Source organism: Gadus chalcogrammus, chromosome 15, assembly GCF_026213295.1.
Source record: "Gadus chalcogrammus isolate NIFS_2021 chromosome 15, NIFS_Gcha_1.0, whole genome shotgun sequence".
Classification (NCBI taxonomy): Eukaryota; Metazoa; Chordata; class Actinopteri; order Gadiformes; family Gadidae; genus Gadus; species Gadus chalcogrammus.
In genome coordinates, this window is record NC_079426.1 from 17,597,056 (window position 1) to 17,612,542 (window position 15,487).

General features: G+C 45.9%; 1 protein-coding gene across 3 annotated transcripts in view; it reads right to left on the reverse strand.

The window, feature by feature from the left end:
- Positions 1–709: 709 nt before the first annotated feature.
- Positions 710–15,487, reverse strand: part of LOC130404459 (ryanodine receptor 2-like) — a 29,244-nt gene continuing 14,466 nt past the window's right edge. For 2 of the 3 annotated variants that reach the window (XM_056609197.1, XM_056609198.1), the window contains exons 23-37: positions 15,290–15,348; positions 14,629–14,773; positions 14,255–14,341; positions 13,425–13,649; positions 12,884–13,014; positions 12,401–12,443; positions 11,386–11,522; positions 9,236–9,296; positions 8,760–8,906; positions 7,653–7,787; positions 6,414–6,570; positions 5,685–5,749; positions 3,826–3,926; positions 3,559–3,610; positions 710–3,464 (exon numbers count right to left, since the gene is read on the reverse strand). In XM_056609197.1, coding sequence (XP_056465172.1) covers positions 3,369–3,464; positions 3,559–3,610; positions 3,826–3,926; positions 5,685–5,749; positions 6,414–6,570; positions 7,653–7,787; positions 8,760–8,906; positions 9,236–9,296; positions 11,386–11,522; positions 12,401–12,443; positions 12,884–13,014; positions 13,425–13,649; positions 14,255–14,341; positions 14,629–14,773; positions 15,290–15,348 — 1,641 coding nt within the window. In that variant the 3' untranslated portion in view covers positions 710–3,368. Of the gene's footprint in view, positions 3,465–3,558; positions 3,611–3,825; positions 3,927–5,684; positions 5,750–6,413; positions 6,571–7,652; positions 7,788–8,759; positions 8,907–9,235; positions 9,297–9,332; positions 11,523–12,400; positions 12,444–12,883; positions 13,015–13,424; positions 13,650–14,254; positions 14,342–14,628; positions 14,774–15,289; positions 15,349–15,487 lie in introns of those variants that run through there. The other variant, XM_056609199.1, reaches the window with a different exon arrangement.

Below are 15,487 nucleotides of genomic sequence, written 5' to 3' on the forward strand. Positions count from 1 at the left end.
TAGCGGTTGGATTTTGTGTATGAGGTTGAATAATACAATTAAAACACATACATGGTATAGTTTATTCCATCTGTGCTCAATTGCTAATACTTGTGTGTTTTCCTAGAATTAATTGAGTAAGTGAGGGATACTAGGCACTACACATATTAAGTGTCTGTAATTTCTTAGAATGTCGACCGTGGGACACATGGGAAGGAATAAGGACAAGGACTTCTGACACAGAAAGCCCGATTGCAGTAGCAGTGATGAGTCATCGGCGAACCCAAGCCTGTGATCTGAGTCAGTGTGCAGGGTATTGCTCAAATTCAGCCAATATAATTATTATGACGCTTACAAAACTGATCTGGAAAAACAGTATCAGATACAGTCTTTCCGCTGTCGTGCAAAACAGTGGGATGATCCACTCTTCTGGTGCTTTTCATGTCTTTACCGTGCTTAAGGCTGCCCTCGGGCTGTTTCAGGGTCTTAAGCACGCGCAGAGAGGGGGGGCTGAGGGTGCCTGAGCATCTGCCCCTTAGCTCCTCCATGTCCACCGTGAAGGCCTTATATATTTATAGCATTTATACCATTAATTTACACAGCATCGCCTTCAAATCGTGCATCACTTGTGAAACATTAGTGTTATTATAACATAGCGGTTAGCGAGCAGAGCCAGCTTACCGCTGGCTCTGCTCGCTAGGCTAAATATTGCTGTGCAAAGCTAGGCAATATCTCTCTGTTTGTTTTTCTAGTTCGGAGGACAAAATAAGAATAATATTCGGATGACGCCTTCTCGTGAGTCTCTCAGAAGGCTGGGTGTCTCAAACTGCTGTTGGTTCATGTCAAACTAACAACAGTTCGTCTGTCCACCTGCAACAGGAAGTCACAGTGAAGTGACATGGCCCCGGGCTATTTAAGTGGCTCTGACATGGCCCCAACATGGCAGTGTGTTCAGCCTCAGCTGGTAAGACTCACAGTCTGAGCACCTGCCCCTCTAAAGGTCTCTACACGGCCCGCCAAGCACTGGGTCTGTCAGCCAGCCATGCAGAAGGGCTTGGATATGTACTTTTAATGAGATTTAATCCCCATGTCACTAAGGCTGTTGCTGATGTGGATAAATAGTGACGGCGGGGCGTGGAGTAGGACTGTATTCTCAACCTGTGTGTGTCTGATAGGACCTTCACGTACGGTGCATTAGCTTCAGCACTGAGCAGGAGGATCGCATTAGCCCAGCGCCCAGCAGAACAGCAGCGTCAGTGGTTTGGTGGGCTGGAGGGACAAAGAGTACGTGGTCCCGGTGTCGTTTTCACTCATTCTAAACAACAATTGAAGGCTCGCATTTTTCATTCTGATCCCCTCCCCAAGTTCTGCGTGTCTATTCATCACACAGTGTTATTGTAGAATTCGATACAGGTTACGCTTAATTTGAAGTTTCATTACTATTCCGATTGTTTTTCAGCCCAAGCGGGTTCATTATCCACTGCCAGACATTCTATTTTAGCTATCTTTTTTCGGTAGGTCTGGAGCGATTTCTTTTCAGTTAAAACTGAACTCCAATAAAGGACCACAACGGAAACGCAGAGATGAGAGAGCATCCATCTTCTGACGAACCCGTAATAGAGGTGGTCACCATCCTCCCAGATGCCAACACTGTATTCTTGGCGGTGCCGGACATTGTGAAGGACATTGTGTTCTGCTAATGGAGTTTTTGGAAGCCTTCTATGCGGTAAAACCCAGAGCAAATTTTTTAATGAGAGCCATAAAAAGTGGTGTTGGGGTTTGTCTTTATGTGTTTGGATGTAGGTTTTACCAAAACATATTGATATCTTCTCAAAGGGCATTCTACTATTTTATGTATATATTCAGTCTCTAGGCTGAGGTTTCTCTGTAAAGAACAGCAGTATAGGTTATATGTAAATATCTGCTCAGGAGCGCGATGTGGAGTGTGATTGTCATACTTGGGGACATTTCAATTACGTTCAAAGGTCTCAAGTTGTCATGCAATAAAAAAGCACCATAGGCTACAGGGTCATGGTTACCCAAACCCTGACATTAACCATATTTGTATTCAGAATAATAATGGTTCCTCTGCCTATAATTAAAAATTCCATTGGATTGTTAATTAAGAAAAATGTTGAGAGGGATTTTCTTTACCCCCTGTGTACAAGACGTTAAATGGTGTCCGTTTTACATAATGAAATGAGCTGCATGGAATTGCTTCTGGCGATTCTGTGGACGGTTGGTGTTAAAGGATTTACAAACAAGAAGATTTTCTTTCTCCTCCTTTCTCTTTGGAAGCGTAAGTAAGAAGGCACATATGGTTCCATTTAAACTGAATCTGGCAAATGCAAATTCTTACTATACGAAATCAAACCGGTTTGGGTTTAATTAAATTTGCACTTTTTTCGGGTTGACCTTGCACATTTCACACGGCTCCTTAATGTCTCCTGGAAGTCCAACATCAGCCCCTCAGTCATCAGGAAAAATCATTCCTTAAAGACCCGCCAAACCAGCAGCAAAGTAGCTGCTCTCGCTAGCCACCTCCAGTCGCCTGTATCGGAGTTCAAGCCCCGTTTCAACCGTCTCCATGTCTGCATAAAGACGACAACAGCTGCAGTTGGCACCTAGTCTCTAATCCCCACACACAGACCCCAAAACACAAACACATCCCTTGCCACTTAGTAGCTCTGTATTCACAGGATCACTCTCGTGACTTTTGGATGCAAAATTTCAACAAAAGTCACCGTGGGCTCGCGCAACTATGAGTCACGGCTGGAGACTCCCCAGGGAAGAGGCCCAGATAGAACCAAGGCAGTCATCCATCACTGCGCTAAGCACCGAGATTCCTTTACACTGAGGCTCCCGATGCAGAGAGAGGGGAAGGAAGAGAGAGGGAGGGGGAGAGAGGGGAAGGAAGAGAGCGGGGAGGAAGGGGGAGGAAGAGAGAGGGGGAGGAAGAGAGAGGGAGGGGAGGAAGAAAGAGAAAGAGGGAGGAATAGAGAGAAGGAGGAAGAGAGAGATGAGAGGGAGGAGAAAGAATCCGGAGGGAGGAGAAAAAGAGATGAGGATGCACAAATGAAGAGTCGTGAGATGAAATAAATAAAGGATGGCTAATGGCTGAGCAGAAGAGAGGTATGCAGAAGCCTGCGTCGCAGGAGTAAATTGGACTTTCAAATTGAAACGTATTTTATTGCTTAAGAATAACTGGTATAAAGTACTGTAATCTTTTCAAAAACAATTATCATACGAAGGCAACATGTAAAACATGATAGATGTATATTCCTCAGGAGCCGATTCAGTGGGGAGGGTGCTTTATGTAGCCCACCAAGGTCAGATGTGATGACATTGTCATGGGGGGAGGTAGGTGGTGGGTAGGATCTCTCTGCTTGTCATCCCAGCTGATCCTCGTATTGCTTACGGAAACAGTCGCCCACAGGGAAGAATTCCCAGCAGCGCTCCTGGTACATCTTCCACACGTACGATTCCTGGTAAAGGCAGGACATTTTAAAACTATTCAAACTGTAATCAATACTCATGTCCACCAGCATTCATGTAACATAAATAACACCGTGATCTTACCTGTCCAGTGTGTTCGGTTTCGTCTTTGTTAATGAGATACATCATAAAAAATCTGGATCATAAGAAAGATATTCGTCAAACACCATAAGTCACAATATTAGAAAATCTGGCTTGCGTAAAAGGACATTTATATATATATTTTCAAGCTGGTTTTCATGATAGCCGAATTTCCCATTCAAGATCTAAAAAGTATTATCCATCTTATGATATTATGTTCATGAAAATAAGCAAGCAATTTAAATGTGTATTGCCTGTGCACAGACTCACAGATAGTTGGCCAGGTTGTGCTCCTGTAGTGTGTGTGTTTCAAAGCCATGAGGGACCGTATCAAAGTATTCATTTCCTATTCCACAAATAAAACATTTGGTCTGCAGAAAAGAGAGAGAACACATGCTTTGGGTTAATTTTTGTGACAGGAATCCAGAATAAAATATATATGAAATACTCCTGATTGGTTTCAATGAATTGGTTCAGCAGAGCCCTGAGTTCTCCAAATATCAATTCCGTCGCTCGTTTGAATAATCAAGTGTTTCCAACAACACAACAAAAAGATAACATTACCGGTTAATTATACGAGAATGATCCAATGCTATAAACGCTGCATTGCACGTTTGCTGACTTAATGAAATACCTCCCATCTAACAGCCTGTTCATCCCCCCTGTCAACAAACAGTATTTGTTCCTTCCAAACAACTTCAGAAGGCATGGGAATCAGCCGTGTACGACGCATCAAGCTTTGGCGACGGCCGCTCAGAGTCAGTACAAAGATGATTGCCATCATAATGAATCAGTGTGTGCAAAGGAACTATTTATGCATGCAGCATAAACAAATATCTGTGGGATCCCAAATCGCGTGCATAACGATGTTGGGAACACTCGTGTTCCACAACATGGCCGCTGCCTTTTTACGCAGTAAATAAACCAACATTGTTGCTTAACAACACTAAATAATCTAACTAAATGCGTGAACACATTTACCAAGACAAGGTTTTGGGTTTTCAGAACATCCAGGACATAGTAGTGCAAAAACCAAAACTAATCTTCAAAAATGCCCATTAGTGTGGAACCTTTAAGTTCATGCTTTCCCATTTCCAAGGGTTGTTGTTTGTTTTCGGGGCCTCTTCCCGTGGGCGTCTTCCACTCTGATCCCCAGCTAACGAGGCCATCGCAGCGTGACTCCGGGTTGCGTTTCTCAAAGAGTTGGAGCTTCAATGCCCGACCCCCATTCAAATGAATGGATGAACTGGCTGGTCTGATCTGGTCTGAGCAAACCCTTAGTCTCACGTGGCCAGGCTTCGGGCACAACTTGCACTATGTTGTATTGATCGCTGCAGTGTGGTGTGCATGGTAAATAAAAAGTACATTCATGTAACTGCTTTGGGGTCAAGGTGAGGGTGGTTCTTGTACAATTTACAGCTCTCTGAGAAACTTCATAAAAAAGCCATATTGGTATTGCAATTGAAATATTCCTAGCCGACAACCACTATCAATTTATATTAAATCACAAAACTTTGTGAACGCCGGATCGATCGATTCAGGAAATGGCGTAACCCGGCCCTATCAAATCCTGCATGGCTCAGTTACATCTGAACCAAACATATACATAATTTAGTCTGGGAACTACCTTGAATTGTACTGAGGATTGCCTGGCATTTATAGAGCTACAGTGTATTCAATCAAGAATAGCCTCCCAGACGTCCCCAGAGAGTTCCTGTTCTCAGTCAGTTTTCTGTTTACCGTTTAGGACAACTACACTTGCCTGTAGCGCATCAATCAGGAAACACATTGACCCCTTAATGCCAGGTGCATGAAGAAAGATGCTGTCTATTGTGTGGTGTTTGAGCAAAATGTTGTATATGAGTCCAAAAAAGTTGTCCATAGAAATGGGACAGATCATAGGCCCGGGAGATCATAGGTGAAAAGCAAGGTATTGCTCAACATACGCGTCCCTTATCGTGGCATTTGCTCTTCCAGATGGAGAAGAATGGTTCAACAAAGGCACGAGAGAAGGCAAGGCTGTGGCAGATTGGGCTGTCTCAGTGTACGGTTAAGGAAAGATGTGAACCTTCCATATACGAACGTGTGTTTGTGTGTGAATATGATTAATAAGTGAAATCCTCTCTTGCCTCCATATCCTCTTTCACTTGCTCCTGCTGGTCGCGCAGCTCCCCAAAGGCATCGATGATCAAACCTGCAGTGGAACATGGACAGGTTGTATGCAGTGTTTACCTATGTTTGTGTTTGTTTGTGTGTGTGTGTGTGTGTGTGTGTGTGTGTGTGTGTGTGTGTGTGTGTGTGTGTGTGTGTGTGTGTGTGTGTGTGTGTGTGTGTGTGTGTGTGTGTGTGTGTGTGTGTGTGTGTGTGTGTGTGTGTGTGTGTGTGTTTATGACAGAAGTAAAGTGGGGCTTTTTTCATTCTTTCATTCTACTGTGCTAGACACTACCTAGATATCTAGCTCTCTCTCTGAAACCCCCCCTACCCGTTCACTTGAAAGATTCATGGTGCTCATTGTGGCTGAAAACAGGTTAAGGTGAATATGAGAGAGAGACAGAGCCACAAAGAGAGAAGAGGACTAGACAGATAAAGACAAAGACTGAGACTGAAAGAGACAGAGACCGACAAGACAGAGACAGAGACAGACAGAAACAGACAAACAGACAGACAGAGATAGAGACAGAAACCAATAGAGACAGACAGAGACAGACACAGATACAGAAACAGACAGACAGAAAGAGACAGACAGACAGACAGACAGAGACCGAGACGGACAGAGATAGACAGAGACAGAGACAGACTGAGAGAGACAGATAGACACACAGAGCCAGAGAGACAGAGAGAGTGGGGGATTGACTCACCCTGGATGATGGCCAGGAGGATGACGATGACGAAGAAGAAGAAGGTGATGTCGAAGACTACGCGCTCCATCTCAAACTCGTCGCCGGCCGGGTCGTCGATCTCGTCACCGATGCCCCCCCCGGCACGGACCCCCACGTACATGTGGAACATGTAGCACTGCAACGCGGCACAACAGCACCACCGCCTCAGAGGTAAACGCTCCAGGCTTTTTTTTACAATCATAATTATGAAGCACAGTGCGCATTTTAATCCAAAATGCAAGGCAATGTTGTTTTTTGCTTTCGAGAAGCGATGCACATAAAAACAGACGTAACAAAGTATGAGTCTGTAAGGGGATGGGCTGGTTATCTCAGAGGCCAGATTCGGCCGTTCGTTACTGCAATCGGTTTTGTTTCTCCAGTCTAACACGTCAATAAAAGCCAACTGTTGTTCCGGGAAGGAAGTCGAGCCTTAACAATGAAATGTTCGCCTCAACAACCATGGGCAGAGGATGGGAGGAAGGGAGGGAGGGAGGGAGGGAGGGAGGGAGGGAGGGAGGGAGGGAGAGAGAGTCAAACGCTATCTCTCCCTGTGCTCCTGGCGGCCTGATTGACAGCCAGGGGGAGCGCATTAGAATAGGCGGGGCGGCGGGGCGTTGATGTTGTCAACGTATCTCTGGCTCCAAACAAAGACTGGAAGAGCATTTGTCCGTCACGCTTAAGATAGACCTGGGGGAATCTAGGACCTGGGGTTGGGATAGGGCGGGGCCTGTCGATGACCTTAACTACGGGGGATCTCTGACAGAGGTCTGTAACGTGAGAGGAGGAGGGAAGAGCATCAGAGCCCAGAGCAAACCACCCCGTCGGAGCAGACGTGAGATAGAAGATAGTTCGGGTCCGTCGAAAAGCCAGGATCCAATGTGTGCACTGTGCGCTTTGGGTGTAGCTGAGCTTGTGTGTCTCTGTGTGTTTGTGTGTGTTTGTGTGCGTCGGTTAAACACAGATTCAAATTCGGATTTTAAAGGGTTAGAGGAGTGATGGGTAACGAAGGGAAACTTTGGTTTGGGAGAAGGCCTGTTTGCCCCAAGAGAAAGAGAACGAGCGAGAGAAACAATGTGTGTGTGTGTGTGTGTGTGTGTGTGTGTGTGTGTGTGTGTGTGTGTGTGTGTGTGTGTGTGTGTGTGTGTGTGTGTGTGTGTGTGTGTGTGTGTGTGTGTGTGTGTGTGTGCGTGTGTGTGTGTGTTGCCGCTGCGTACTCACGGTGAGCATGTCGTTGCACTTCATGTCCCGGGTGCCGCCGTCCTCGCCCTTGTTGTAGAACTTGCGGAAGAAGTTGAAGGCGACCACGGTGTAGAGATACACCACCACCGCCAGCAGGCCCACCGTCAGGGCCAGCTGGAGCACGCACACACACACGCACGCACACGCACGTTGACATAAAAGCACATGTGAACACAGGGCCGCGAACACTCACAAACGTGCACACACGTGCATACGCAAACACACGCACACATGCATACACGCACGCACGCACAAATACACACACACACACACATACAAACACACAGACACACACTCACCGACATAAAAGCCCACATGAACACAGGGCCGCACACACTTACACTTACCACATACACACGCACACACACACACACACAGGTACAGATGGGCTTGAAGACAGATTTGATAATAACAGAAATCCCTTAAGCACAAATCTAAATATACTGTACATGCAAATCCCCGTACCATAATACCCCCTCATAGTGTGCCCTTCTCCAGATGGAGAGAGAGAGAGAGCTATAGAGAGATTAAAAAGTGGCAGACAGGGACAGAAAGAGTCACATTCACACGTTCAGCGCGACCAGAGACCTTAACCGCCCAGCCCTCCATCTTCAGGAAGGTTACGGGCTGTCATGTCCGAGCTGGCAGCAGCCACAGCTCAAGAGTTGGCGGCTCGGCCTTATCAAATTGACTAGCAACACCCCCCCCCCCCCCCCCCCCCACACACACACACACACACCCACACAAGTTTGACTTCAAAAGGTAAAGGACGCGTGCACACAATCATGGCTACTGCCAATCACGCTAGCAGGCTCCCGCGAGCCCCTGATAGGACGTGGTGACATTGTGCCGACACGCACACTGTAACTGAGAGCCACTCGCTGAGCTGCAGATTATATACTGCCACTTTATGTGCAGGCATATACTGTTACATCCTGTTGTTGGGACGATGCATATTTAATCTTTAATTAGAATATTCCTATATTCTATTAACTTGGAGGTTTCTGGCTTGAGCTGAGACACTGTGACAAATCCTTTTCTCGGGGATCAATGGAGTTACCCGGGTCTGCGTGTGAGCACACACACCTGCTTCCCGTTGTGCGTGACCGAGGACAGGATGGTGCGCAGGGTCTTGAAGCCCATGGCGATGTCCAGGAGGTGAACGGCGAAGAAGAAGTTGTTGTAGTGGCCCAGGGCTGACATGACCATGTACCAGGTGAGGTATAGGAAAGACTACACACATTGACATACACACACACACACACACACACACACACACACACACACACACACACACACACACACACACACACACACACACACACACACACACACACAGGCGTGAATATATACACAAACACAAACACAGGCGTGCATATATACAAGGACGCATACACACACACAGATTATTGTGTAGAAATGAATCGTACAAAACAGAAAATACCAACATGGAAAATAAGATCATATATGATTTTGAAGGGATAAATATGGTAACCATCTATACAAGCAAAGAGCCATCTAATAGTACACACTTAAAGGATGCATCTCTCAGGTCGACTTACGTTATCAGTGAACACCACCCCCAGTTTCCAGACCTGGTACTTGAGGTCAACGGCGTAGCATCTGAAACACAAGTAGTGCCATGCTCAGGGGACGTTATGTCTCAACGTCTGCGGCGGTCAAACAGGGCCATTGATGCCGTGATTTCACAGGCTGTCTCATATCCAACATGTCCTGTACCGTCTCTCCTCTCAGAGACACAGCGTTCTGAGACCTCCCTTCCACTGACAAGGGCACGTGTACTCGCCACACGCACATGTGCAAATCTAAACGCACGCACACCCACGGACACACATGCACAAACATATAAAAACACAAAAGTACAGTGCCTTCTACACAGGTTCAGAATAAAGATGTGGAGTTCCCCTCATAGCACAGAGTGAAAACATGGCGTCCCTAAAGTGCTTCAATACATTGAATCCATCAGGATCCAGAAAGTAGATGCTGGGCCCCCAAACAGCCCGTCCTATTAACGCTCAGTAGGGGGCTCACACGTTCTCTCTGTCTGTCTCTCTCTGTCTCTCTGTCTCTTGCTGTGTGACCATCTCTCTTGCTGTCTCTCTTCTCTCCCTCTCTCCCCCTCGCGCTGCTCTCCAAAGCAAGGGCCAACAGGGGACACATCAACCTAATCAGTTTCCCCGTTTCTAGTCGTATGAATCTCCCCTTTCGCCGACCGATGGGTAATTGGCTTTGTGCAGACACAGTTTTATTACAGTCTGCTGAGAGAATACCTTATTACTACCGTGATTGCAAATTGCTCTCTGCGATGGCCATCTGCTGATCTGCACGTGGCGTATTAGGTTCATGGCTGACGCAACGACAGGGTGGGGTCGGGGAGCCAGGTATGGGGAGGGACAGGAGGCAAATCGACAGTCGTACAAGTGCGAGACAGAAGTTGTGATGGGCATCAGGAAAATCACGGATGGATTGAGCTTTTTCTTGCAGGGTCAAAAAAACATATTGTCACCGATATGATGACCCTCTGGTTGGATTTAGGTTTAGTTTTAAAAGGAGCTGTAGGGAATGTTCAGGAGCTATTAGTGGAGTGCAATTGGTAACACTTTAAAATAAGTTGACATACATTAACATTTGTTAATGCAGTAATATGCATTCATCTGTAGCCTAGGGTTCAGGTTAACTCTAATAATTAAATAATGTATAAATGAGAATACCTTAGTGCATCTGAGAACCATTAGTAAACGATTACAGGACAGATAGTTAACTGTAAATTAGCTTTTAGTTATTGCTTTTTATTGCATTATCGTATTATTATTGTACCCTTAATGTAAAGTGTTGCGGTGTCATTTGTTAGAAATGGCAAACCTATCCTTTAGCTTAAGTTAGTGCATTGCAGCATCACGAGTTAAAGATCTGTTTCTCTTTGCAGCTCAGTCTGGCCTTGATCCCGATGAAACCCTTTTCCAAAAATGTAGAAATGATGGGACGAATCGGTGCTCGGGAGGGAGCACTTCAGCTCATGCAAACGAAGAGCACCAAGGTCTGCCAACTTAATAAAAAAGAATGGCGACGCCCAAGGGAAGTGCAGAAATCAAAACAGTTTGGATCCAAAAACGACGGAATAACGATTTGAAAAGATGAACCAACACCTGCACGGCATGCCTTTCTCCGATGATAATATGTTGATGTACAAAGTTAGGCTGCGACCATATATTGAAATCAATTGCTGCCCATCCAAGCCCGACTGATATTAATTACAATACGCAAGCGTTGATATCCGGATGTTCTCCAGAGGCTACGTGAAATGCACCATGAGAGTAGAAGTCTCGAGTTGACTGCACCTGCCTCTGCCCGAGAGAATTGACTTTTAAACAACCCGTGCTCCTTTCTGACCAATCAGGGCATCGTTTCCCTGTATAGGTTCAAGGAGTCCGTCTTGCCTTTCAATCACAGGTGCTTGAATACAACACTTCTCCATGGTGGATAAATGTTGGGACCGGAGGGAGCAGAGTTGGAGAAGACATTTGGAGTTGTTTTAGTTAGTCTGCTCTTTTCCGCTCTCTCTTTCCAACTCTCCAATCTTACCCATAGCACCTTTATTCCTGGACAAAAGAACGAAGGATGAAACGTTTCGGTGGCAGGTTGGTTGGAGGCGTGTTTGAAAGAGGGTTTAATCCCTCCCTGGTGGACTCACAGAGAGCTCCAGGCCGTGTCCCTCCTGGGTCTCCTGGCCTCCGCACTCTGGGAGCTGAAGTCCAGCGCGGCGCGGTCCAAACCCAGCAGCTCACCGATCCGCTCGCTGCCGTACAGCTCCCCGTACTTATCCATCACCTGAGGATGGCGGGGGAGAGACACAAGGAAGCGCTCTCAGTTTAAAGTGGGTAGCGGCGCTGCCTGAAGCAGAGGAAAGTCCTGGGGCCGGGAGTGACAGATTGACTGACTGCTAGCATGTACAGCCTCTCTTTGTAACAACGCTATAACTACTGGGAATTAAATCCCTTCTTTGAGAGAGGCTAGGCGTTGTTTAAATATGTAGCTGTCATCAGTAATACAGGGGGTGTAGCGAGATGGATAAAAGACTTGTAATAGTTGACAGTGCACTATTTTTATACACATACTGTTCAAACACACTCAGGATTGAAGTCTAATGGGCTTATATTATTTCAAGGTTTAATTCTCCCTTGCTGCAGACTGATGGAAATGAGGGATCGGTCCACTTAAACTTAGATGTAATGGAGGAATTATGTTTCAATTGGAATATCTATCGAAATGGTCTCACATTGTCAAAAAAAGGTAAGTGGCAGTTTTATAGGTCAATTTTTTTTTAAACGATTACATTTTACCCATCTCCCCCCCTCTGTGAATAAGTAGAATAAATGAGTGTATTTTGCCACGGAGAACTAACTCCCTGCTTTACATAATCTTTCCCGTTGAAGGGGTAGGAGACATTTGGGCTTCACGCTTCATCTCTGGGGACAGCCAAAGCGTTAGTTGAAGGCTGGGGGAATGATGATTACATCTACCATTAAACGCTTCATTAAATCCCGGTTACGTTCTTAATAGGGTGTCACTCAGTTGAACTGCCCCCTGATTGGATGCATCCGTACACACAGACGGGGTACGTTTAATACACTAGGTGTGACCATGTCCCAGCTTCACAGCATTAAATCTGCTTTGACGCATTAATGTAAAGACCTGTCAGACATTACCTTCCTCTTGACAAATTTATCCCAGTAATTGTTGGGAAACGACCTGGAGAATTGCAGGAAAAAACAAGGAATGAATGCTCCATCAGGGAGTAAACAACACAGGGTAAGACACGTCGTTAGAACCAATACTTTTCCTAATCATCCAGTTTACTATAGATCCCATGATCATACTGTTGGAGTGTGTGTGGATGTAGACTGGTTTGAGCAGCCTCACCTGGCCCGAGTCTGATTTGACTCTGGTGCCGGGCTAGGCTGTACACCATGGTAGCACATTGAGTTATCAGTGTGCACAGGTTGAACCAGCCATCAACCCACACATCTCCCTGCATGGCAACATGGAGCGCCGTTGTCATGTATCATTTTATGCCACGTTTATAATAAACTAGTTTGTTGCCAACCCTACCACCGGGAATCCTTGTCAGAAAGAGCCCACTAAAAGCCACCTAGGTGCAGTGTAGCATTGCCATTAATACACTTATGTACCGTGTGTTGATGGCCATTCGGTCCCACTGGCCTTTGATGTCGTCGTCCGGGGGCTGGTCGGTCACGTACACGCCGTCAAACTCCAGCCGCCGAGCGATTTCCTTCTCCCGCTTAAAGATCACCAGTGGCACCTGCCAATGGATCGCACTGTAATTAACCCAGCTCTCTGAGACTATTGAATTCTGCTCATTTTCACAGCCTATTGCGCACGTGTACACACACACGTGCACACACACACACACACACACACACACACACACACACACACACACACACACACACACACACACACACACACACACACACACACACACACACACACACACACACAACAAACGATCACCTTGTACATGACAAAATAATGACATTTTGATATAAACATTCCTCACTTACCCACTCAATTGTTTATCAGACTGTGTACTTAATTACATACAGAACACTTGTTTACAATTTTCGCGGTAGCAGCATAGCGCTGCCGCCGCTCCACAGAGATCTGACAGCGGACTCCCAAAGGAGGGACCTTCCGGGATGCGGCGGGTACCTTGAGGCAGTAGTAGCCGATGATGCAACAGAAGGAGAAGAGGGTGTGCGTCACGGCCAGGAGGCGCAGCGAGGGCTTCATGTAGCCGCTACTCTCCTCCAGGACGAAGAAGCCCCCGTCGCCGCCACCTCCCCCCTCGGCGGGGTCCTGAGCCCCCTCGGGCTGGGACGAGGCCGCCGCCGCCGTAGCGCTGATCTGGTCCTCCTCCACGGTGAAGGGAGACACCTGGGAAATGGGAGAGGGAGATGAAACGGAAATGAAGGGAGGCATAGGAAGACAGGAAGACGGAAAGAGAAAGGATTGGAAAGAAGGAGAAATACAGATACTAACCCTGGAAGGGAAGGAAGGAAGACGGACAAATTGAAAGATGGAGGAAAAATGGAGGGACAGAAAGATGAGGGAAAGAAATGCAGGATGGAAGGAAGGAAGACAGACAGGTTGAAAGATGGAGGAAAGAGCAAGGAAAGATAGAATCAAATAAAGAATAATTAAGGTTGCGGAAAAGGAAAGGAATAGATAAATAACAATAGCTCTTGAGAGGTTGCTATTCAAAGGATGCTAAAAAGGTAACAACTAAAGCCTTTGTGTGTAACGCCACAGATAACACTTTACGTGGGATTTTCTATCAAGAGCTTTACATTTTGTCCATTTTGAATAAACAAAAAGAATATGACGCTGACCCTCATTTGCTTCACATTTGAATATAAATAGTGTCCTGTTTCTGGCTTAAAATTTCCAAAACATATATTTTATACTAGGGTATAAACAAAGAAGGGAATTGGATGCAGGCAAATAATAAATAATCTCCTGGCAATCCCAAACACAAGAACCTTGTAGAAGAGGAGGATGAAGTTGATAGCGAATGCCACGAAGAGAGACAGCAATCTCATGTTGTAGAAATTCCTCGCAAAGCAATTCTGCAAGTAGGAAACAGACAGTAATCAGTTTTCAGAAAGCAGGTGTAGGTTTTGCATTCATCTGCATGATTAAAACGTTTGTTACTATGTTTGGGTCTGAGTGCTTATTTGTGTGCAAATGTTTTTGTTTTTAGTTTTACCTGTGTGTGTGTGTGTGTGTGTGTGTGTGTGTGTGTGTGTGTGTGTGTGTGTGTGTGTGTGTGTGTGTGTGTGTGTGTGTGTGTGTGTGTGTGTGTGTGTGTGTGTGTGTGTGTGTGTGTGTGTGTGTGTGTGTGTGTGTGTGTTACCAGCAGCTTCATCTGATAGCTGCCCATCAACCCCCACAGGGCAGACTGCTGGGCGTCTGGTTCCTCACACTGGCTGGAGCACCGCTTGGTTTTCCACTTCCCCCTGGTCTCCTCCTTGACCTCCGTCTTCTCAGTCACGTCTCCTCTGTTCAAAGTTCAAACATAACACGATACGTTATTGTGAAAATAGCAAATCAGAAGTGGTGTTGAGACAAACACAATAACATTCAGAGATCCTGCCAACAGCGACTTAAGGTGAGCTTATCTGGCTCAATGTGGACGGCTACACAAGCAATTTTCTCTCATATACAAGACCGAGCAGATTCTTTATGCAAAGCAATGCACAAGTGAGGCTGACAAACAATGGTGTGGCTACAACAAATTTAAAGTTGTAGTTTTAGTTATTGTTTAAGTGTTAGTACCCAATCGTTTTTATTCTAAATTGACGATTCACTCACGTGAACCAGCTGCACCAGTCGGTTTTACTTTGAATACAATTTCTAAAGCAGAAAACAAACATTTGTCTACGATATAAATTGGACAGTAGTGACTCCACAGGGGAGAAGGATAGATGTGTTGTAGACAGCAGTATCTGAGTCGGTGCTGAGGAGATCAGAGGCTTTGAGGAAAGGTCATTAAACTGAGTATGCAAGGCACTCACATTTTCTTCTGAGACTCAGACACTTTCTCATCTTCCCCCCTCCCGATACCCGCCGGAGCCTGAAGGCAGCAGAAACACAATGCTTTTAGAAAACGAATTAATGGAAAATACATAACGATCAACTACTACTGCGGCGTTTTGCAGGGATGGAAGCTTCACACTTTCCACACCATGAAAGTGTAGTATTAGGTATTACTT